The 25,705-nt window shown below is 41.8% G+C and overlaps 1 protein-coding gene across 1 annotated transcript in view; it reads right to left on the bottom strand.

The window, feature by feature from the left end:
• Positions 1-17,304: 17,304 nt before the first annotated feature.
• LOC142135729 (uncharacterized) overlaps positions 17,305-25,705 on the bottom strand; it is a 39,906-nt gene continuing 31,505 nt past the window's right edge. The window contains exons 10-11 of the mRNA XM_075194620.1: positions 19,321-19,453; positions 17,305-17,941 (exon numbers count right to left, since the gene is read on the bottom strand). Of these exons, the coding sequence (XP_075050721.1) occupies positions 17,842-17,941; positions 19,321-19,453 (233 nt within the window). The 3' untranslated portion in view covers positions 17,305-17,841. The remainder of the gene's footprint in view (positions 17,942-19,320; positions 19,454-25,705) is intronic.

Here is a 25,705-nt window from a genome sequence, read left to right as displayed (position 1 = left end):
CATCTGCCTTGATCCTGCATGTAGTGTCCCGCTCTACTGGGCATAGGGGTTACGCCAATTTCACTCTTTTCCCTGTGATCCTTTCTCTGCGATGTTGGTATTTATCTAACCTTACTGTACTTTGCTTCTGTCCTACCCTGTATGCTATGTATCGTTTCCCTGTTCTGGTTTCCTATGATCCATATACAGCTCTGTGGACCCTTTGTGGCGCCTCATAAATAAAAGATGATAATTATTGTCATCTAAGTACAAAAATTACCATATCAGAGGTATTTTTCTACATTTGTTATAAGTATTCTATATATTATAATTAACATACAACATCCGAGTTCTTCAATTGTGATATTTGTAACTATTATACAGAGGAATTGAAATAGGACAATGTCATGTAGTGCCCTGGTCCCTGTTCACATGTTATCTTCATATCCTGTTTCTGGATAGTTTTGTTACAGAACCACATGCTTTTATACTAAGCTTCTGATATGGCTAGTGACTAATGACATGAGCTTCCAGAAGCTGACCGATGGTTTGCCTATAGGAGCTGCCTTTCCCGTAGAGCTTGATACGTTCGCAGGTACGTTGATGCCCCCAGGTCTTAACTCTTAGCGTTGTGGAAGCATATATGCAATCCCGCAGCAAGTGATAGGAGGCGGTGGCCAAGACAGGAGGGGATGGTCAAGGGTCCGTAGCGAATAGCATAAACAGGGGCAAGCCACAGGGTCAGGGCTGGCAGCGAGCAGGGATATCCGAATAACTAAGCCAGAGGTCAGGACAATCGGAGTTCAAGCAGGGACCAGAAAAGAAGTAAAGGATCACAACAAGGAATCGGAATCAATGGAGTATCCACAGCACTAGTAGCAGGTCAGCTAGTGGGTCACACGATCGCTATAACCAGCAGGGAAGCTAAGCCTTTAATACTGACATGGACCAATGAGGGATCAGAGGCACTGGGGCAATAATCAGCCATGGGGGCTAATGATTATATTTGCGCATGTGCCCGCCACACCTTCATACAAGATTTGATTATCCAATAGATTGACGAGGCTGCAGCCTAGGGTGTAACTATTTTGGATGGGGGGTGGGGAAGGTGCAACATTTTTGGAGGTGTAACATACAATGATTGTTGTGACCCTTGTAAAAAAGAAAGTGGACCTGAGTTTAAGTAATATGAGAACATAAACTTTGGTGGCGGGGGGTGAAGAAAGTCCGATTTTACTGTGTATTAGCTGTATGTGGAAAGCGAGGAAGGAGGTCTGAACCCTCAGTCAGACCCTGCCTATATATCAAATTAACATCCAATTTTCACAGCGTTCTCTATATAATAGTTCCTGTCCCAAGGCAGTATAATATACCCTAACCCATTATCACAATGCAGATATGTGTATAAAAGCATATTTACTTACAACAATGTTACAATAGTCAATAACACAATCTTACACTCAGTACGTATAGGTCAATATATATAACAATCTGTATGTAGGTACAGTAATGTATATTAATAATTTCTTACTGTATTTAGTAAATGTGTAAAGTCTTGTGTGTAGATGTATGTACACGTGTGTGTGGATGTATGTACACGTGTGTGTGGATGTATGTACACGTGTGTGTGGATGTATGTACACGTGTGTGTGTCCTAGATCACATTAAACCCCTATTATCATAGATATGTTCCAGTATATAAATACTCTGCTATTCTTGTATACAATCCACACAGAATCAACACAAAACCCTCACTATATCACAAATGTATAATACATAACACCGTTGTTCTTGTATCATGTGCATATATATCACAACCTCCATATATTCTCAATAGTACATCACACTACATCAAATATATTATGTATCTCACACGGGGGTCACTGAAGCCATATTATCTCCTAAAACACATACTCCACTTCTAAAGCACCATGTTCCTGTTTACAATATCCACACTATATCCCGTAAATTATATGCACAGTCCCACAATTATACAGCATTGCAGGAGATATAGTGCAGTGTAGGAATGGGTACAATGTAGCATAGTGCATACAGCATTGCAGGAGATATAGTGCAGTGTAGGAATGGGTACAATGCAGCGTAGTGCATACAGCATTGCAGGAGATATAGTGCAGTGTAGGAATGGGTACAATGCAGCATAGTGCATACAGCATTGCAGGAGATATAGTGCAGTGTAGGAATGGGTATAATGCAGCATAGTACATACAGCATTGCAGGAGATATAGTGCAGTGTAGGAATGGGTACAATGCAGCGTAGTACATACAGCATTGCAGGAGATATAGTGCAGTGTAGGGATGGGTACAATGCAGCGTAGTACATATGGCATTGCAGGAGATATAGTGCAGTGTAGGGATGGGTACAATGCAGCATAGTGCATACAGCATTGCAGGAGATATAGTGCAGTGTAGGAATGGGTACAGTGCAGCATAGTGCATACAGCATTGCAGGAGATATAGTGCAGTGTAGGGATTGGTACAATGTAGCATAGTACATACAGCATTGCAGGAGATATAGTGCAGTGTAGGGATTGGTACAATGTAGCATAGTGCATACAGCATTGCAGGAGATATAGATAAAAACTGTGTCCTTCTATAATACACTTTGGGTACCACTTTACACAGCAGGGACCAAGGGCCCGGGTATCAGCCGCCATCACCAAAAATCTGGAGATTTGTAAGTTTCCAACGTTTTCAGAAGATCTACGTTTCATGACCCGAACGTCCCCTACGGCATTGTCCTTATCTTTAAGGAATGGTAAATGAATGTGGTCAGGTTGAGGTTTTATTGTCCTTGAATTTCTCCAATTTGCACAGATAAATCCTGACAACCCTATTGGTTAGTTTAAGATATTCCCAATGATGTCTTCCCAATAGCTGTTTAAGTCCTCGAAGATGTTACGTGACCCAACTCTAGAAATTGGTGGGGACGACATAACGAACTCTCTCCTCAGTCAAGGTCGATGTACAGTGGGACCTCTTGAAGGTTAAATTCTTAACAAGTTATAAATGTCTCCTATTTTCTGGCAGGGCGCAAGAAGAAGAAAGTTTAAGGAATCTATCTTGTCTCCTGAGACTCGATTCAAATCCATCCTCAACGATCTCTTAGGTGGTGCCTATGACCCATCTTGCACCTGTTGATAGGAAATGCTCTTTCAAGTGCATTGTCTACCATTTGTACATCATGTCTTTATTAATGTGCAATCCTCTTATAAATCATTTATTTGGTCCTTCCATCTCCACCCATCCTTTCTCCATGTCCGACTTAGTAAAAGAACTTCTCTGGTAACACTGCACAATGCTGTCCTAACATGAACACGTCACCTACACACACCGGAGGCAGCCATTTTGTGAGCTGAACCAAACCTCATGGGAAACCGGCCTATTCCCCAGGAACTGGTGACATCACAGAGCCAGGAGACACTTTGAGCCTTAGTAATATGGCTGGTTCCTAAGGATTTGATTGGCTGCGTTCTCATCCTCTCAGCCCACAAAAAGTCAGATTGGTGGGAAAAGGGGGCGATATTGCAAAAAAAACAAAAAGTTCATTGTATTTAAGTTATGTAAATAAATTGACTTTGACCTGTCATTTTTCTGAATGGTTAATTGCCCTGTTTCAAGCAGCCCCAGAATCTCAACAATTCATTTTTTAAGTTGAATTTAATTTTCAGTCAAAAGTTTGGGGTGGGGTTTCTGTTTTGTCTGAATTAATTTTAAAGTAGAGAGTTCACCAAGATATTAACAAGATAAAAAACAAGATATTAACAATTTTTTTCAATAGTTATAGTTTTGTTTCTATTCTTGTTTGATTTTATTGTTATTTTATTATGTAATTAAGACAAAAACACAGTGATATCATCTACACGTCTTCGTGTTTCACAATAAATGTCAAATAAACTTCTTGTTTTTTCTTAAAAATGTATGTAACCCCCTTATAGGTAAATGTGATGTGGCAATTTTTTTTATATACGATTTCTTGATGTACACAGGAGTATAATTAAGAATATAAAAGTATTATTAAAAAAGCTTTCAATACCTTAAATTTTGCAGACCTGTGTTAATCATTTGTGTAATCTTTTGTTTTTACTTTGGTAAGTGGAAAAGCATAAAATCCTCCAGATTCAGTGGAATTTATTTTAGATCAACAGATGACAGTTGCTATAATTTAGAAACCCTTTTTTTTTTCCTTTAAAAATTAACTGGACACATCTTTTCTCTTACGGCGGCCAAATGCCCGATGTGACAGTGTGTAGCCACGGCTCAAAGTCTCCGCAGTGCGCCGTGTTGTAGCGTTGCCTCGGGTCTAAAGACCGCCCACAGCGAGTGCCCGCATCAGGATGAATTGCTAAAATTCTTGATTATTTGTGGACTATGAATATCGGAGATGAGACACAAGGAAGCTGTGGGTACATTATTGTTCTCGGTTCCCACCAGAATTAAGCTAAGATCAGCTGAAATCATCCAGATCCAGTGGAACTGGTCTGAAATCAAGGGGTGATTGCAGTGATTTTAAATCATTTTCAATGAATCTGGCCGATTTCAGTTGATTTTCCCTGATTTCAGTGAATTGTAGTAAACTTCAAACAGCATTATATTGTAAAGAACACAAAATAAAAACATTAACTAGAAGCCAATATTAATAAAATATTTAATACAATATATAAGAGATAGTAACTGATGCAGCATATACAGTGTAATAAGCAATCACAGGTCCCTAATATCTGTTAGTACTAGTACTAATAAGCAAAATTCAATTCCCCTTGGAGAGTGAAAATGGCAGTCAGCCCCCCTGCACGACAAGGAACACCTACACCCTATACACCCCGGATCCCACTCGCAAAAAAGAATATCCCTCTTTTTCTTCAGGACTGTCCCTATTTATAGCGCCCTAAAGGGTTCTGACTGGGGAAAAAGGTTTTAATTTAATCCAAAAAGGGTGTGTGTTGGTGGGTATGGCCTAATCATCACTTATTTTCATAGCACCACTAATTCTGCAGACCTCAAGTCAGTCCCTGCCCCATTGGAGCTTACAGTCTAAATTCCCTACATACACTGAGAGAGAGACTAAGGTCAATCTAACAGTCAATTAATCTACTAGTGTTAGGAACCCCTCCAGTCGGTACAACACAACCTGGATTCTACTCTGCCAGTCAGGTGTTCACTGGAGCCCCTAGTGGTGGGGACAGACTGGGCTGCAAACTGACAGAGGGTCGTGAAGTGTGTACCGGCTGGGGAGAACCCAGGCAAACAGAGTGAAGTCCAAGCAGAGGTCAAGGGCCGGCAGCGGATAGCAATTCCAATAAACAGGCCGAGGTCAAGTGTCACGAGCAGACAGGAAGGTCGGTAAACACGCCAGAGGTCAGGGTCACGAGATACACATGCAAAGTCCAAATCCAGGCAAAGGGTCACACACGGGTAATCAGTAGAATGTTCAACAGGCAGGAACAAGAGACAGAGCAGGTCAGCAGACTGGCAACAGAAGCTATAACCCGCAATGAGGCAGCAGACCTCATTGCCTTAAATACAGAGCAGGACCAATCAGGGCTTGTCCCTGCTATACACAGTTGCAGGCTAATATCCTGTAATTCAGCCCCCTTCATTCAATCAGCCCACAGGCTGTCTAATGTGCGCATGCGCCCGGCTTCTAGCACTGCCGGAACGCAGCGCTACTGAAGAGGCGTCCGGCCGTTGCCTTGGCGACGGCCGGGCAGGAAGAGGAAATGACGTCCCGGTCATCAAGGTGACGGCCGGGACGCTAGGGGGGAGCCAGAAGCGAGCCGCGGCGGCTGTGAGTACCACCGCGGCTCGTGACAACTAGTACGTTTTTTTGTAGTGTAGGAGGAAACCCACACAAACACTGGGAGAACATACAAACTCCACACAGATAAGGCCATGGTTGGGACTCAAACTTATGACCCCAGTGTTGTGAGGCAGAAGGGCTAACCACTGAGCCACCGTGCTGCTCAGAGTTCTGATTTTCTAGTCATTTGTCAGGTAAGGCCAGGGTCACCGTGAAGGGAGGGGGCGGGTACTATTTACAGTGGCCCGGGCATGTCAGGGGGCCCGGGCTGGGGATTGTGGCTAAGACGCCGGCGCCGCGATCATGTGAGTATACAAATACTGACATTACCGCGACGCCGGCGTCTTCCCTCCTTCGTTTGCACTGAATAAATGGTGTGACGCCATCGCATGATGACGAAGATGAAGAAGGGGGGAGAAAAAGGCACTATTTGGTGATGAAGAAGCGGGACAGCATGACGGAGTGTGAAGGGGGGCAAAGGCAATTTTTTTTAGCGTGCTCGGCTATAAGTGGGGCCCCATGAAGTTGTTGTACTGGAGCCGTGAATTCCTCTTGGCAGCCCTGAGTATGGCTTTTGAACCGCTCATCCTTCTACCTCGACATCTGGCAAAAACCCACATGCAACTTTTACTTATTGAAATCCGAAGCTTTACAAATCATTTCTCCATCGATAACCTCCCTGCTATGTCCAAATAAGGCAAAGGGGTTGCATGGCTACGCCCAGTCAGGGGGTTGAGCCAATGATTCAGCCAATGAGCTCTCAACAGCACCTATAAGACACCCAGCTGCCTCTCTCACAGCAGGTATTTGTCCTAAAAGCTGTTAGTATCTAGCTTCTACTAGTAGGGTTGTTTCTCTAAGAGGCCAAGATCTACCTTTAATTCCCAGGCACATGAGAATTTTACTAAGTGGAAAATACTTAAAATCCTCTGGATTCAGTGGACTATATTTTAGATCAATAGATAATACATACATGTCTCTAGTATTAAGGACAGCACTGTGGGTTAGTGGTTAGCAGCTCTGTCTCACAACACTGGGGTTGTGAGTTCAATTCCCAACCATGTCCTTATCTGTGTGGAGTTTGTACATTCTCCTAGTGTTTGCCATATAAATAGCTGATGACAGTTGCTGTAATTTAGAAACTTTTTTTTTTTAATTAAAAATAAAATGTGCACATCTTTTCACTTACGTCGGCCAATTGCCCAATGTCGCAGCTTGTAGCTACGGCTCAAAGTCTCCGCAGTGCGTTGTGTTGTAGTGTTGCCTCGGGTCTAAAGACCGCCCACAGCGAATGCCCGCATTTGGATGAATTGCTATTCTTGATTATTTCTGGACAATGAATATCAGAGAGGAGACACAAAGAAGCGATGGGTATTTTATTGTTCTCAGTGCCCACTAGAAGTAAAAACAACACAGAAAAACCCCAGATCAAACTCATGACCCCAGCATTGCAAAGCAGGTGTGCTAACCACTAAGCCATTGATCTTCCATGCTCTATAGGTCCCTCCCTATCTCCTTCCTTGGCTCACCAGGCTGCCTCACATCCCACGGCTGGTCCTACCCTCCAATGCTGGGCTAGGTTGAGGAATCTAAAATACATTTCTTTCACATTGTCCCCTCTTACCACACTGACCCAAAATCGAAAACTTCCCACCAGAACTATAGCCAAGGGTTTTTCCAACTGTGGGTAGCTGAGATGTCAGACAAAGTGGTTTAGTGGTTAGCACCTCTGCTTCACAGTACTGGGGTCATGAGTTCAATTCCCACACATGGTTTTATCTGGTTAGAGGTTGTATGGTGCCCATATTTCCATGGATTTCCTCCCACACTCCAAAAAACATACGAGTAGGTTTGTTTGCTGCTTTTAAATTGACTTTAGTCTCTCTCAGTCTGTGTACGTTAGGGAATTTAGATTGTAAGCGCCAATGGGCAAGGACTGATGTGAGCGAGTTCTCTGTACAGCGCTGCGGAATTAATGGCGCTATAAAAATAGCTGACGATAATGGTTGATATTATTTAGAAACCTTTTTTTTCCTTTAAAAATTAACTGGACACATTCTTTAATCCTATGCTGACCTATGGCCCGATGTCACAGCATGTAGCCACAGCTCAAAGTCTCCGCAGTGCGCTGTGTTGTAGTGTTGCCTCGGGTCTAAAGACCTCCCAGAGCGAGTGCCCACGTTTGGATGAATTGCTAAAATTCTTGATTATTTGTGGACAGTGAATATCAGAGAGGAGACATAAAGAGGTGGAGGGTATTTTATTGTTCTCAGTGCCCGTCAGAAGGAAAAACAACACAGAAAAACCCAGTCCTGTTTTTTTCTGGCTATTTTCAAAAATTCACTGAAATCCAGTGAAATCACCAGATCCAGTGAAACTGATTTGAAATCAATCTCACTGAATCTGGCTGATTTCAGTTGATTTTCCCTGATTTCAGTGAATTGAAGAAATTTGAAGAAAAAAACAGGACGGGTTTTTGGTTCATATTTCCAGTCTTATTTGATTGATTACTTAATCCCAATTTTTTGTGAACTATGGATTTCAGACATAAGGAAAGGAAGGTGTGCAGAGGTACATTTGTATAATTCCATCTAAGCAGGACTTTTTAAAGCCAGTCCTGTTTATATCTGTAATTTTCCTTAATTCACTGAAATCAGGAGAAATCTAGTTAAATCACCCGGGTTCAGTGGCACTGATTTGAAATCAGTGGGTGACAGTAATGATTTTACTTCAATTTGTCAGAAATCTGGGTGAATTCAGTGGATTGAAGAAGCTTCAAGATAAAAAAACAGGACAGTCTCAAACTTGTTTATGGGGAATTATATTCTGCTAAACTCCAAACTACGCTCTTAATATAGGACATGGCGCTCCTAAGGCTTCTGGGAGGATTAATATCAAGATGAACACCTTACCAAAAGACTTATACCTCTTCCTCCCAGACATTAGTTTGTGATTTAATTTGGGCTGGGGGACACCCACATAAAAACAGAGAGAACGTACAAACTCCACACCAATAAGGCCATGGTGAGGTATCAAACTCATGACCCCAGCATTGCAAAGCAGGTGTGCTAACCACTAAGCCATTGATCTTCCATGCTCTATAGGTCCCTCCCTATCTCCTTCCTTGGCTCACCAGGCTGCCCCACATCCCACGGCTGGTCCTACCCTCCAATGCTGGGCTAGGTTGAGGAATCTAAAATACATTTCTTTCACATTGTCCCCTCTTACCACACTGACCCAAAATCGAAAACTTCCCACCAGAACTATAGCCAAGGGTTTTTCCAACTGTGGGTAGCTGAGATGTCAGACAAAGTGGTTTAGTGGTTAGCACCTCTGCCTCACAGTACTGGGGTCATAAGTTCAATTCCCACACATGGTTTTATCTGGGTAGAGGTTGTATGGTGCCCATATTTCCATGAATTTCCTCCCACACTCCAAAAAACATACGAGTAGGTTTGTTTGCTGCTATTAAATTGACTTTAGTCTCTCTCAGTCTGTGTACATTAGGGAATTTAGACTGTAAGCGCCAATGGGCAGGGACTGATGTAAGCGAGTTCTCTGTACAGCGCTGCGGAATTAATGGCGCTATAAAAATAGCTGACGATAATGGTTGATATTATTTAGAAACCTTTTTTTTCCTTTAAAAATTAACTGGACACATTCTTTAATCCTATGCTGACCTATGGCCCGATGTCACAGCATGTAGCCACAGCTCAAAGTCTCCGCAGTGCGCTGTGTTGTAGTGTTGCCTCGGGTCTAAAGACCTCCCAGAGCGAGTGCCCACGTTTGGATGAATTGCTAAAATTCTTGATTATTTGTTGACAGTGAATATCAGAGAGGAGACATAAAGAGGTGGAGGGTATTTTATTGTTCTCAGTGCCCGTCAGAAGGAAAAACAACACAGAAAAACCCCCGTCCTGTTTTTTTCTGGCTATTTTCAAAAATTCACTGAAATCCAGTGAAATCACCAGATCCAGTGAAACTGATTTGAAATCAATCTCACTGAATCTGGGTGATTTCAGTTGATTTTCCCTGATTTCAGTGAATTGAAGAAATTTGAAGAAAAAAACAGGACGGGTTTTTGGTTCATATTTCCAGTCTTATTTGATTGATTACTTAATCCCAATTTTTTGTGAACTATGGATTTCAGACATAAGGAAAGGAAGGTGTGCAGAGGTACATTTGTATAATTCCATCAAAGCAGGACTTTTTAAAGCCAGTCCTGTTTATATCTGTAATTTTCCCTAATTTACTGAAATCAGGAGAAATCTAGTTAAATCACCCGGGTTCAGTGGCACTGATTTGAAATCAGTGGGTGACAGTAATGATTTTACTTCAATTTGTCAGAAATCTGGGTGAATTCAGTGAATTGAAGAAGCTTCAAGATAAAAAAACAGGACAGTCTCAAACTTGTTTATGGGGAATTATATTTTGCTAAACTCCAAACTACACTCTTAATATAGGACATGGCGCTCCTAAGGCTTCTGGGGAGGATTAATATCAAGATGAACACCTTACCAAAAGACTTATACCTCTTCCTCCCAGACATTAGTTTGTGATTTAATTTGGGCTGGGGGACACCCACATAAAAACAGAGAGAACGTACAAACTCCACACCAATAAGGCCATGGTGAGGTATCAAACTCATGACCCCAGCATTGCAAAGCAGGTGTGCTAACCACTAAGCCATTGATCTTCCATGCTCTATAGGTCCCTCCCTATCTCCTTCCTTGGCTCACCAGGCTGCCCCACATCCCACGGCTGGTCCTACCCTCCAATGCTGGGCTAGGTTGAGGAATCTAAAATACATTTCTTTCACATTGTCCCCTCTTACCACACTGACCCAAAATAGAAAACTTCCCACCAGAACTATAGCCAAGGATTTTTCCAACTGTGGGTAGCTGAGATGTCAGACAAAGTGGTTTAGTGGTTAGCACCTCTGCTTCACAGTACTGGGGTCATGAGTTCAATTCTCACCCATGATTTTGTCTGGGTAGAGGTTGTATGGTGCCCATATTTCCATGGATTTCCTCCCACACTCCAAAAAACATACGAGTAGGTTTGTTTGCTGCTATTAAATTGACTTTAGTCTCTCTCAGTCTGTGTACGTTAGGGAATTTAGACTGTAAGCGCCAATGGGCTGGGACTGATGTGAGCGAGTTCTCTGTACAGCGCTGCAGAATTAATGGCGCTATAAAAATAGCTGACGATAATGGTTGATATTATTTAGAAACCTTTTTTTTCCTTTAAAAATTAACTGGACACATTCTTTAATCCTATGCCGGCCTATGGCCCGATGTCACAGCATGTAGCCACAGCTCAAAGTCTCCGCAGTGCGCTGTGTTGTAGTGTTGCCTCGGGTCTAAAGACCTCCCAGAGCGAGTGCCCACGTTTGGATGAATTGCTAAAATTCTTGATTATTTGTTGACAGTGAATATCAGAGAGGAGACATAAAGAGGTGGAGGGTATTTTATTGTTCTCAGTGCCCGTCAGAAGGAAAAACAACACAGAAAAACCCCCGTCCTGTTTTTTTCTGGCTATTTTCAAAAATTCACTGAAATCCAGTGAAATCACCAGATCCAGTGAAACTGATTTGAAATCAATCTCACTGAATCTGGGTGATTTCAGTTGATTTTCCCTGATTTCAGTGAATTGAAGAAATTTGAAGAAAAAAACAGGACGGGTTTTTGGTTCATATTTCCAGTCTTATTTGATTGATTACTCAATCCCAATTTTTTGTGAACTATGGATTTCAGACATAAGGAAAGGAAGGTGTGCAGAGGTACATTTGTATAATTCCATCAAAGCAGGACTTTTTAAAGCCAGTCCTGTTTATATCTGTAATTTTCCTTAATTCACTGAAATCAGGAGAAATCTAGTTAAATCATCCGGGTTCAGTGGCACTGATATGAAATCAGTGGGTGACAGTAATGATTTTACTTCAATTTGTCAGAAATCTGGGTGAATTCAGTGGATTGAAGAAGATTTAAAAAAAAAAAAAAAAAAAAAGGACAGTCTCAAACTTGTTTTTGGTGAATTTTATTCCACTAATCTCCAATTTTTGCTCTTTATAGAGGACATGACGTTCCTAAGGCTTCAGGGGAGGATTAATATTATCAAGATGAACACCCTACCAAAAGTCCTATACCTCTTCCTATTTACATCCCTCGCAGAAATTAGCTTGTGATTCATTTGGGTTGGGAGGAAACCCACACAGAGGGAGATCATACAAACTCCACACAGATAAGGCCATGGTTGGGAATCGAACTCATGACCCCAGCATTGGGAGACAGAAGTGCAACCACTGAGCCAACATGCTGCTATACGCTGAAAGTCCCTCTCTATCTCCTCCTTGGATCAACAGGCTGCCCCACATCCCACAGCTGGCCCTATCCTCTAATGCTGGGCTAGGTTGTGGACACTAAAATACATTTCTTCCACATTGTCCCCTCTCAGCACTCTGACCCTCAATCCAAACTTCCCACCGGGGTTTTACGACTATAGTTAGATTGGGAGTTGGTCTGGTGCGGTCACTTGGTTGAAGATGGTAGGATATTCCTTCTCTGACTTGCAGGAGAGGCTGAATCTCTCCTTTCCTGATCTCTGGCTATATTTGCAAGCCAGACACTACATCCAAGATAAGACCATTCTTTCAGGGGCAGGGAGGAAACTGACCGTCTTTGAGGATCTTTGTTACACATCTCAGGAGCCCAGCCACACAATCTCCACTATCTACAAAATATTAATTGTAAATTGTAATTGTATGGTTCATTACCGAGCTATGCAAAATCATGGGATGAGGAGTTGGAAAGGTCAGAAACCGATAACATTTGGCCAAAAATATTCCAATTCACCGTTCCTCCAGCCTCTCTGTGGTTGAAACGCAGTTGAAGACCCTCTCCAGATGGTACAGGTGCCCTTCGGACTGTGCAAGGTTCTGCTGAAAATGCAGATCGGTCACAGGGTCTACATTGCACGTCTGGTGGAGTACCAGATGGTCCAGATTGTTGGCTTTTTAACCTGATTTCCCAGTATAAAAATCCATACTTAGGCATGTTTTACTGTACATTGCTGAAAGTCTTGTACCCTTTATATCTGTATAGTCCTCAATAAAGATTAAACCAAAAATAAAAAAATAGGACGTGTTTTAATGTCTTCATTTCGGTGGATTGCATAACCCATTATATTATGTTCTCAATTATTTTTGAACCACTGATTTCAGGGTTGATACATGAAGAACAGGACGGCTGCAGAAGTATAACTCTATATGTCCATCTAAGCACAGCCTGATTTGGGGGATTAGCCCAAGTCCTGTTTATATTCTTCTTTTTCCTTCATTCACTGAAATCAGGTCCAATCCCATAAAATCACCCGCATTTGGTGGAATCATTTTGAGATCAATTGATTGGCTGCAATTTCCGATCGTTTCCACCGAATCTGGGTGGTTTCAGTTGATTTAATCTGATTTCCATGAACTGGAGAAAATGTAAACTAAACGTTTCAGGTTTTATTATCCTCACTTTCCAGTATTAACTTATAACGCCGCTATTTTATGCTATTCTGTGTAAACAATTCATTTGAAACATAAAGGACAAAGTGCAGTTTTTGTTGAAAAACCCAGTCCTGCACCACCTCACAATCACCGAGATTAGGTGCAATCACCAGAAAGCACCCAAATTCAAAGAACACAGAGCTAGACCCATCTTAGATGATCTGATATATAAAGTTTACACTACGAGTAGCATAAGCTATAACAAATAGACAATGTTACCTTCACAATAAGTGTTTATAATAAATTTGGTGGACCTAAATGCAACATTAATAAATTAATCAGTATAGTATAGTTTAGTATAAGAGAACGGGTTTTGAAATTCTTCTTACCTGGGGGATGTTCTAAAATAAAATTGGATGTATCTTAAACATAGCTTTGGTAGAATGACAATATGATTCTCACTATATCCTATTAAAGGTCCTTTAATCAGGATATAAATGGACATTTTTGTTCCTGAAGAAAGTTTTCGTTCCCTGGGTATCTTTCCTGAACAATTTTATAGTACTTCTGTATTCTCTTCAGATCAGTGGTCACAATGGAAAGTTAGAAGTTGCGGTATGGAAAATGTTAGTGAATAGAATCTGACAGTTTTACAATGATGGCAGTAGGAGAAGCGGCAGTATGACATACCCCGTATACCAGCTCACTTCCAGCACTGATAACACCACATTCTTCTATGTGATTACATACATTAAGGCATTACAATTTTACAAATAATGAATTATGATACAATAGAAAGAAATTTTAACCAAACATTTTTTTTCTAGCAGAATTTAATAAGACTCGGAGTATGACCTACTGGTTTCAGATCTCATAATACAGAGAGCCTATTAGTCTAGTTGTGTGTCTATCACCTATCCAGGATTAAATAGATTTAAAACGGGAAAACCTGATGATTTTGTATCTGACTTACATACAAAATGCTTTTATTGTTAAGAGGGGCAGAGCTGAGATCTGGAAAACAATACTTTAAATCCCTCACAGGAACACACGACTAGAGAGCAAACAGGAAATGTCAGCTCTAGTTCCATAGAAGGGTTCTCTACAGTCAGAGCAGAGAATGTGATACCGGAGGAGGTATTCTTGGCAGATACAGCACATGGCCTCAAGGAAGGGTCAAGTATTATGGAAACAGGATGAACAGGGTAAATGGGGTCGTATTGGCAGATGGTAATGTGTCAGATTATATGTACCCTTCAAGACATTCTGTAGACAAGGTTCTTGAGTAAACAATTTGTTATAATTCGGCTTCACCCAGTACATAGATATTATATCAAAGAATTGTACAACACACACGTTTGACATTTATTTGAAAACACCATAAAAACTCTCAACAGACCATTATAAAAATCACTTATAGAACAAAGATAAGTTCATACGATTTTTTTTGTCAACCTCTATGTTAGGTGAGCAGAGGCTAGACACTAAGGGGTAGATTTACTAAACCTTCGAAATAGTAAAAGTGGGGGTGTTGCCTATAGCAACCAATCTATATATATATATATATATATTAGAGATGGGCGGGTCCGGTTCTCCGAGAACCGAACCCACCCGAACTTTGGGTATCCGAGTACCGAGCTGAGCAGCTCGGTACTCTCCCGCCCATTCCGAATCCAAATCGAGGCCGAACGTCATTGTGACGTCGTCGGATCTCGGGACTCGGTTCTCGCGATACTTCAACTTTATAAATACACGCCTCCACAGCAATCCATCGCCATTTGACAGAGGGAGAGAGCAGGGTGTAGTCATAGGCTAATTAGAGCAGGGACAGAGAATACAATATTGTTCTTGCAATTGCTCTAACCAAAATCGCTAGTGCAGAGAGGAGGATAGAGGTTTATTATTTTTTCTTCATATTTGGCACTCCCCAGCGCTTTTGGGGTGTCCCCCATAATTGTGCATTAATATTTCTGGCTGTCAAAAGTCATATCTGTCAGCAGTATCTACTAAATAATTTTTAGCACTCCTCAGTGTTTTTGGGGTGTCCTCCCTAATTGTGCATTAATATTTCTGGCTGTCAAAAGTCATATCTGTCAGCAGTATCTACTAAATAATTTTTAGCACTCCTCAGTGTTTTTGGGGTGTCCTCCCTAATTGTGCATTAATATTTCTGGCTGTCAAAAGTCATATCTGTCAGCAGTATCTACTAAATAATTTTTAGCACTCCTCAGTGCTTTTGGGGTGTCCTCCCTAATTGTGCATTAATATTTCTGGCTGTCAAAAGTCATATCTGTCAGCAGTATCCACTAAATAATTTTTAGCACTCCTCAGTGTTTTTGGGGTGTCCTCCCTAATTGTGCATTAATATTTCTGGCTGTCAAAAGTCATATCTGTCAGCAGTATCTACTAAATAATTTTTAGCACTCCTCAGTGCTTTTGGGGTGTCCTCCCTAATTGTGCATTAATATTTCTGGCTGTCAAAAGTCATAACTGTCAGCAGAATCTACTAAATAATTTTTAGCATTCCTCAGTGTTTTTGGGGTGTCCTCCCTAATTGTGCATTAATATTTCTGGCTGTCAAAAGTCATAACTGTCAGCAGAATCTACTAAATAATTTTTAGCACTCCCCAGTGGTTTGCGCTCAGAATGGATTCAAAGCAGTCCACATATGATCTAAATGAGCAACCAGGTTCTGTCACCAGTCCTGATGTTAGTGTTCCCAGTACGTCATCTGGCCAAGGCGATGTCAAACAACAGAGTGTTTTCAAATTAGTGCAAAAAACAAAAACCAAAAAAAAATTTACTGTATTGAAGCGAAAAAGAAGTGTAACTGAGCAAAAGTTAAGTGACGATAAAAAAAAAATTGCAAGCATGCCATTCTACACACGCAGTGGCAAAGAGAGAATGAGGCCTTCACCTTTGGCTATTAGTGGCAGATCCCAAAAATTTACCCAGCCTACAATTGGTGCACAACTACTGTTACGCGTCAAAGCCGAGCTGCAAGATAACAGTGAGGCATTACAGGAGAATATTTGCTCTGATTCACAAATGACAACAATCCCTGTGGAGAGTCCATCCAACAGTGGGATGTCTAATCGTGAGCATTCTGCTGATGTGTGCCTTAATAGCCCGAGTGTAGCCGGTGATACCCAAATTGAGGATGCCACTTTGGAATTAGAAGAGGATGAGGGGGAGATTTGTGTAGGCGACGAGGGCGCTAATGATGATGTTGATGATTATGATGCAGACAGATACCAAATTGCCTTTCTCAATTTCTATTTATATTCTAGATTATATAACGGCTGAATAGTTTTCTATTTTACTCCTAGTGGAGAGAGGATCTGATGCAGACAGATACCAAACTGCCTTTGTCCATTTCAATTTATATTGTACAGTATATAACGGCTGAATTTATTAGTATTTTATACAAGTGGAGGGGGGCCTAGAGAGACAGAAACCAAACTGGCTTTCTCCATGTCAATTAATATTGTACAGTCTATAATGGCTGAATTTTTTGTTTTTTTAAAAAAGTGGAGGGGGACCTATAGAGACAGAAAGCAAACTGTCTTTTTCTTTTTCTTTACATATTTAACTATGAGTGTAGGGTGTAATATACATCCAAAGACGATGGCTGCATTGCCAATATGCATAGATGGAGAGGAAGACAATCTGTTTTGTGTGTAGAATAAATGAAGGCCTACCAACGAAGAATTAAACAGTTTTTTTGGATGATTTATTACCTCAACAATTAGATTACTTATCTCTAAAACAGTTGGAGCACTAAATTGGGTTATTTTAGGCACAAAAACATGTATTTTCCAACAAAATAGCAAAACAAAACCAAACAAAACCAAAACACGCAATGGCGGTTTTGCAAAACCAAAACCAAAACCAAAACACGACGGTAATCCAGATCCAAAACCGAATCCAAAACCAAAACACGGGGGTCAGTGACCATCTCTAATATATATATATATATATATATATATATATATATATATATATATATATATATATATATCTTAGACTCCCTGCAACCCTCTCCTGATCCCGGCAGGGTAATATACTGTATGTCTATATATAAGGAACCAAAACAGATTTGGCTGTATTTTGGGATAGTTATATAATACCCATATTTCAGACAATGGCTTACTTCGAAGAGAGAACACATTGAAATCAGTTACAAAGGGACAGGGGACATGTTTAATTTCATGCACAAATAAAAAAATCTTTTCAGGTAATGTAAAATACAAATACTTGCATTGTTATAGGTCAAACTAGGGCAAATTGACAAACAGTGTTGAATTCCTGAGCATACAGCGCCCACTAGTGGGCAGTATGCTGAACTGCAGGTCAGTGAGCTGCTGTTGGTTAGCATACAATCGTAGATGGGGATGATGAGAGTAGCAGTAATCCGAGTCAGGAAGCTTTTGTTGTCCGTGTCCGATTAGCAGCCACTGGTGTCTGTGGGACAAGAGGCCAATCTGTGTCCATGACGGGCCTGTATACTAGACGTTCATATTAATGCCCAAGTCTGGTCAACCCGATGTCCTCAGGGTGGTGGCATCGCAGGGGGCTCTTCTTCATCAGAGTCAAACTCAACAGTTTCATCCTTAACCCACTTCCCTGTGCCATCCGGGATCCAGCCGGAGCTGCAGAGATAGAGAACGACAGGTGAACACATGTCACAGAAAAGGTAACAATTCATATAGACAAGGTGTGAACCTGTAACAACTCCTCCCCCCGCCACATAAATGAGGTGGAAGCTTCTGGACTGCACCACTTCACTGTCTCAGAGGGGGAGGTTGAGCGCTGGGAATTCAATTTCAACCCTTTACATAGAGTGGGACCAGTCTTACACAATACCGCCTATTATTTCACCTCCACAGTCCTCTTACTGTATCATTCACCTCTATAACAAAGGTGGGCAGAGGAGCTGGAACACACTTGTGAGTTAGAGAGTATTATACAGCTATGGCATATAGACGATCACAAGGCTCTCCAGGAGGCTGAATGGTACTGGTCACTGGTAAAACATTTCCCACGTTCAGGGCTGTCTCATTACCTCTGACACACTCTAAACCTAGAAAGCCTTTTTCTCTGACCTGGTCCCTCCTACACAGGCTGCCACTCTCTCTTGTACACAAGGGGCGCACAGTCCAGGGTCTCTCATCATATCCTCATTGCTGCTGCTCCTTCATCCTCTCCAACCAACCCCCCTCCCACCGCACACAAACACACACACACACACACACACACACACACATTGTACCTAGCATTCATTCACCAAAGTGTTTAGCAGAGCTCCTCACAGTAACTGTATGAAGAAACCCTGGACGATCATGACCGTGTATGATGATATCACCGAACTGCAGCAACAATTTCCTTTCTGGTTTGCAGGTTTACGGATAAAACAACCCATTACCTGCACCAATTTATGGTCTCGCAGAGACATAAATTATAGGAGAGGATTCTGGTCTTCGCTGATTAAATTTTACACTGCAATACAGGCTGCATTATTAATCTAAACCATGTGCCTTGTGGGCGGGGCTTACTTATTGAGTACATACAGACAGGATGACTGGAAAAATGAAAATGGTTGTGTCGGTTTTGCTAAGAACAACACTGGCCGTTTCTTGCCGACCATTCATCATCATCATTTATTTATATAGCGCCACTAATTCCACAGCGCTGTACAGAGAACTCACTCACATCAGTCCCTGCCCCATTGGAGCTTACAGTCTAAATTCCCTAATATACATACACACAGACATACAGACACAGACAGAGAGAGACTAGGGTCAATTTGTTAGCAGCCAATTAACCTACCAGTATGTTTTTGGAGTGTGGGAGGAAACCGGAGCACCCGGAGGAAACCCATGCAAACACGGGGAGAACATACAAACTCCTCACAGATAAGGCCATGGTTGGGAATAGAACTCATGACCCCAGTTCTATGAGGCAGAAGTGCTAACCACTAAGCCACCGTGCTGCCCCATTGACCATTGATTCTAAGTTGGGTGTTACCCACCTCTTCAGTAACAAGTACTGTTGCATTTCCCGCCTTCTTTCTGGGTCATCACTGAGATCTTCCTCCTTCTCTGAGCTCTTCCGAGTCTTCTTACGTCCCCTGCTTTTCCTCACCTGAGACTGTTTGCAGATACCTGGGCAGGGAAAAGTTTTAGGATAAGTTCACGATTGCTGACTGCTGGTACATTCAATGTGCTCAATACATACGCATGACCAATAGAACATTAATGATAAATACTTATTATTCCGTTGCTTTGCAAACATCTACCATTCCTACTGTTGAGGTAGAAGGATCTTAGGTGTTTGGGAAAGTGAAGGGGACCTATAGTTGATGACCACATATTCTATTTCATTGGTCTACTTGAACATGACTAAACAAGACCAAACATGATTAGTATTGTCCAGGGCCTTAAGGATAAACGTAAAAATTGGTCTTTATATTTCTTTAAAAACACACCCGATATTGTTGGCCTCAGATCATTTTATGGGCAGCAACGTTTCACCGCTCAAAAGACCGATGTATAGTGTGGTCGTATTATCTACATTATCACAACACTGTAGGGCACGGTCTAGTTAGATTTGATCTAAACCAATGAAAGTTGGATCACATTGGCAGATAAACATTTTGGTGTTAATCCTTGAGCTCAGCACCTCTTTTCCTCCTGGGGATTTACTGTAACATGAGACAGGTTGTGTGATACATTCTGGGGCCCTCCAGTCTCCTCTACCCTGGTGTCGGACATCTACAAAGCCAAGGGTAGTCATTAAACGATCAAAGTGATAGGTGTGGAAAACTTTTGGCAATCTTATCTACGGAGATGCATGGAACTCAACCCATGATACCAAAGTGACGGGTCTCCCGAAAAACAGCTAGTAAATTTTGTCAATCCTATAGTCATCTGTATTCCTCCCTCCAACACAAGCAAAGTTGGAGACCAGGGGGTGAATCTGCCGTCAGGGTTCTTACAGTAGAAATGATTACTGAGGCAATCACCTCCTTTCCCAATGGTAGGCCGAGGGCACCAATGGCTTCTTCCATCAAATGTTATAAAGTACTGTATAGGTAGATATCATTGCCCTGCAGCTCAATGTTAAATTTCATGATGACTGAGACAGAGGCATGTTTTATCAAGTGTTCTCTCTCTGTAAGACACATGCACATGTTATGGCTGCAGAGCCCAATTTCTTGTAGTTAGGCTGGCCATATATACACGTAAACCCCTCTGCTGCTAGAGTGTTGGGAACAGGCGCGGCAGGGGGGCTCAGCCTAAATGGCGTCGCCGGAGTTGGCCACAACCAACAGCACTTGCGGAGAGAGCCTGGACTGTGTGCCCCTTGTGTACAAGAGAGAGACATACAAGACTGAGTGGCAGCTTGTGTAGGAGAGACCAGGTCAGAGAGGGGGGTTGTCCAGGTTTAGAGAAAGACGGCCCTGAACGTGGGAAATGTTTTACCAGTGACCAGTAGTATTGAGCCTCTGGGGGTGCCCTGTGACGGTCTTAGCCAGTGGGCTTTTAAAGTAAGCCCCACTTCAGAGAGGGAGACTCCTGACCTGGGTGAATTGTGAGGACTACAAACAAAAGGAGGCTTGGGCTCTCACCGTTGCTCCAGAAATAACCCTCCACAAACGCTGTTGGGACAGATACGTGTATTACCTTTGCTGTGAATCAGAGGAAGCCAAGTGCAATTATACGGCTTAAGAGTTAAACTAGGGGCCTGTAGCGACTGCCCTAGATACAGTGCTATATACTTTGGAAAGCTTAACCAAGAGATCCGCTGTGTTTATCCGTTCTAACTGTAGAATCCAAACACCTTGGGATGTTGTTATTGTAGGTATCATCAAACATCCACTGTGAAGTAACCCAGGTAATCAACTCAAGCCCACCAGCGGTAGCCATCTTAATCCTAGCCGGGCGTTAATATGGTTTACGTTATTTGGTTAGTCAGTAGGATATGAGGTTATATATATATATATATGCGTTATCACCGTTGGCCTTCACCTGAGGAGCTGCTCCCTGGCTCACTGCCGGGTGTCTCTGCTTTCTGGTGGGCAGGGTCGTGTGTTCATTGGATGGTTGCTCTAGGTAGTCAACAAAGGGGCAGGAGAAGGACGTATCTCAGAAGAGCTGTCCTTCTTTCCAGCATCTCCTGGCCTGGAACAAAACAGGATAAACCACGGTGGAAAAAATGTACACTCATGATTGGACATTATATATGACCCTGAAATAATCAATGCGATTACTGTTCCCATCCATTTGTGGACAGTTGCCATCTTTAAAAAGCTACTTTGTACAACAAAGCTCTTCTATCTTGCATCATTTTGGGAGCAATGTTGATGTCCAAATTAAACAACTTTGTCGCAGTCTTCTAAAAGTGACTGATTTCCGTTTATATGCTGCCTTCACCCTGAATAGGGTTCGCAGACTCAAAGGTAACAAAAATGTATTTCTTGAATAGAGGTAATTTAAGGGATAGTGTTTTGGTAATTATTAAGTGGTGGGTGTAGTTAGCATCCCAAACATAAAGTGTTAATGGTCAACAATATAAATTATATCCAGGCGTAAAATTGGAGGAGTCAATAGACGGAACATTAAACTGCAATGTGACCTATATTGAGAACAGGACTTCCAAACAAGCACTCAGCCGTATGGGGATTCAGGCTTCAGCACACAAGCCCTCTCTGTACTCCCCATTCCAGAGTGATAGAAGATAGAGAAGCCCCACCAGTCTGCAAGGAGAGGGGACAAATAGCATGCAAGGCAGATTTAACCTTAGTTATTTAAAGAATATACTGAATATTGTCATTTCAAACACCACTTTTACCCAGTGCTGGACCACTTGCACCAGACAACAGTTGGGCCTCTAGTGTTCTCACTCCCAGCCACAGGTTGTTACCACTTCCTAGAGCAGCAACTGTTATATGGCGCAGCCTTCAGCAATGCATGCTGGGTGGGCTATGATTCACAAAATCCGAGTGCGCTCATCTCTACATACTACATGTGACATACATGACTGTACACTGAGCACTGTGACTGAGTGCACTGCTCACTATATAACCCCACGTTACTGTCACATATTATATGTGACATACATGACTATACACTAAGCACTGTGACTGAGTGCACTGCTCACTATATAAACCCACGTTACTGTCACATATTACATGTGACATACATGACTGTACACTAAGCACTGTGACTGAGTGCACTGATCACTATATAACCCCACGTTACTGTCACATATTACATGTGACATACATGACTGTACACTAAGCACTGTGACTGAGTGAACTGCTCACTATATAACCCCACGTTATTGTCCCATATTACATGTGACATACATGACTACACTAAGCACTGTGACTGAGTGCACTGCTCACTATATAAACCCACGTTACTGTCACATATTACATGTGACATACATGACTGTACACTAAGCACTGTGACTGTGTGCACTGCTCACTATATAACCCCACGTTACTGTCACATATTACATGTGGCATACATGACTGTACACTAAGCACTGTGACTGAGTGCACTGCTCACTATATAATCCCACATTACTGTCACATATTACAGGTGACATACATGACTGTACACTATGCACTGTGACTGAGTGCGCTGGTTACTATATAAACCCACGTTACTGTCACATATTACATGTGACATACATGACTGTACACTAAGCACTGTGACTGAGTGCACTGCTCACTATATAACCCCACGTTACTGTCACATATTACATGTGACATACATGACTGTACACTAAGCACTGTGACTATGTGCACTGCTTACTATATAAACCCACGGTACTGTCACATATTACATGTGACATACATGACTGTACACTAAGCACTGTGACTGTGTGCACTGCTCACTATATAAACCCACGGTACTGTCACATATTACATGTGACATACATGACTGTACACTAAGCACTGTGACTGTGTGCACTGCTCACTATATAACCCCACGTTACTGTCACATATTACATGTGACATACATGACTGTACACTAAGCACTGTGACTGAGTGCGCTGGTTACTATATAAACCCACGGTACTGTCACATATTACATGTGACATACATGACTGTACACTAAGCACTGTGACTATGTGCATTGCTCTCTATATAAACCCACGTTACTGTCACATATTACATGTGACATACATGACTGTACACTAAGCACTGTGACTGAGTGCACTGCTCACTATATAACCCCACGTTACTGTCACATATTACATGTGACATACATGACTGTACACTATGCACTGTGACTGAGTGCAGTGATCACTATATAAACCCACGTTACTGTCACATATTACATGTGACATACATGACTGTACACTAAGCACCGTGACTGTGTGCACTGCTCACTATATAAACCCACGTTACTGTCACATATTACATGTGACATACATGACTGTACACTAAGCACTGTGACTGAGTGCACTGCTCACTATATAACCCCACGTTACTGTCACATATTACATGTGACATACATGACTGTACACTAAGCACTGTGTGCACTGCTCACTATATAAACCCACGGTACTGTCACATATTACATGTGACATACATGACTGTACACTAAGCACTGTGACTGAGTGCAGTGATCACTATATAACCCCACGTTACTGTCACATATTACATGTGACATACATGACTGTACACTAAGCACTGTGTGCACTGCTCACTATATAAACCCACGTTACTGTCACATATTATATGTGACATACATGACTGTACACTAAGCACTGTGACTTAGTGCACTGATCACTATATAACCCCACGTTACTGTCACATATTACATGTGACATACATGACTGTACACTAAGCACTGTGACTGAGTGAACTGCTCACTATATAACCCCACGTTATTGTCCCATATTACATGTGACATACATGACTACACTAAGCACTGTGACTGAGTGCACTGCTCACTATATAAACACACGTTACTGTCACATATTACATGAGACATACATGACTGTACACTAAGCACTGTGACTGTGTGCACTGCTCACTATATAACCCCACGTTACTGTCACATATTACATGTGGCATACATGACTGTACACTAAGCACTGTGACTGAGTGCACTGCTCACTATATAATCCCACATTACTGTCACATATTACAGGTGACATACATGACTGTACACTATGCACTGTGACTGAGTGCGCTGGTTACTATATAAACCCACGTTACTGTCACATATTACATGTGACATACATGACTGTACACTAAGCACTGTGACTGAGTGCACTGCTCACTATATAACCCCACGTTACTGTCACATATTACATGTGACATACATGACTGTACACTAAGCACTGTGACTGAGTGCGCTGGTTACTATATAAACCCACGGTACTGTCACATATTACATGTGACATACATGACTGTACACTAAGCACTGTGACTATGTGCATTGCTCTCTATATAAACCCACGTTACTGTCACATATTACATGTGACATACATGACTGTACACTAAGCACCGTGACTGTGTGCACTGCTCACTATATAAACCCACGTTACTGTCACATATTACATGTGACATACATGACTGTACACTAAGCACTGTGACTGAGTGCACTGCTCACTATATAACCCCACGTTACTGTCACATATTACATGTGACATACATGACTGTACACTAAGCACTGTGACTGTGTGCACTGCTCACTATATAAACCCACGGTACTGTCACATATTACATGTGACATACATGACTGTACACTAAGCACTGTGTGCACTGCTCACTATATAAACCCACGGTACTGTCACATATTACATGTGACATACATGACTGTACACTAAGCACTGTGATTGAGTGCACTGCTCACTATATAACCCCTCGTTACTGTCACATATTACATGTGACATACATGACTGTACACTAAGTACTGTGACGGTGTGCACTGCTCACTATATAAACCCACGTTACTGTCACATATTACATGTGACATACATGACTGTACACTAAGCACTGTGACTGTGTGCACTGATCACTATATAAACCCACGGTACTGTCACATATTACATGTGACATACATGACTGTACACTAAGCACTGTGTGCACTGCTCACTATATAAACCCACGGTACTGTCACATATTACATGTGACATACATGACTGTACACTAAGCACTGTGACTGAGTGCAGTGATCACTATATAACCCCACGTTACTGTCACATATTACATGTGACATACATGACTGTACACTAAGCACTGTGTGCACTGCTCACTATATAAACCCACGTTACTGTCACATATTATATGTGACATACATGACTGTACACTAAGCACTGTGACTGAGTGCACTGATCACTATATAACCCCACGTTACTGTCACATATTACATGTGACATACATGACTGTA

This window comes from Mixophyes fleayi, unplaced genomic scaffold (assembly GCF_038048845.1).
Source record: "Mixophyes fleayi isolate aMixFle1 unplaced genomic scaffold, aMixFle1.hap1 Scaffold_84, whole genome shotgun sequence".
Classification (NCBI taxonomy): Eukaryota; Metazoa; Chordata; class Amphibia; order Anura; family Limnodynastidae; genus Mixophyes; species Mixophyes fleayi.
Note: the sequence above shows the minus strand (reverse complement) of the source record. Positions and strands in the feature narration are given on the sequence as shown.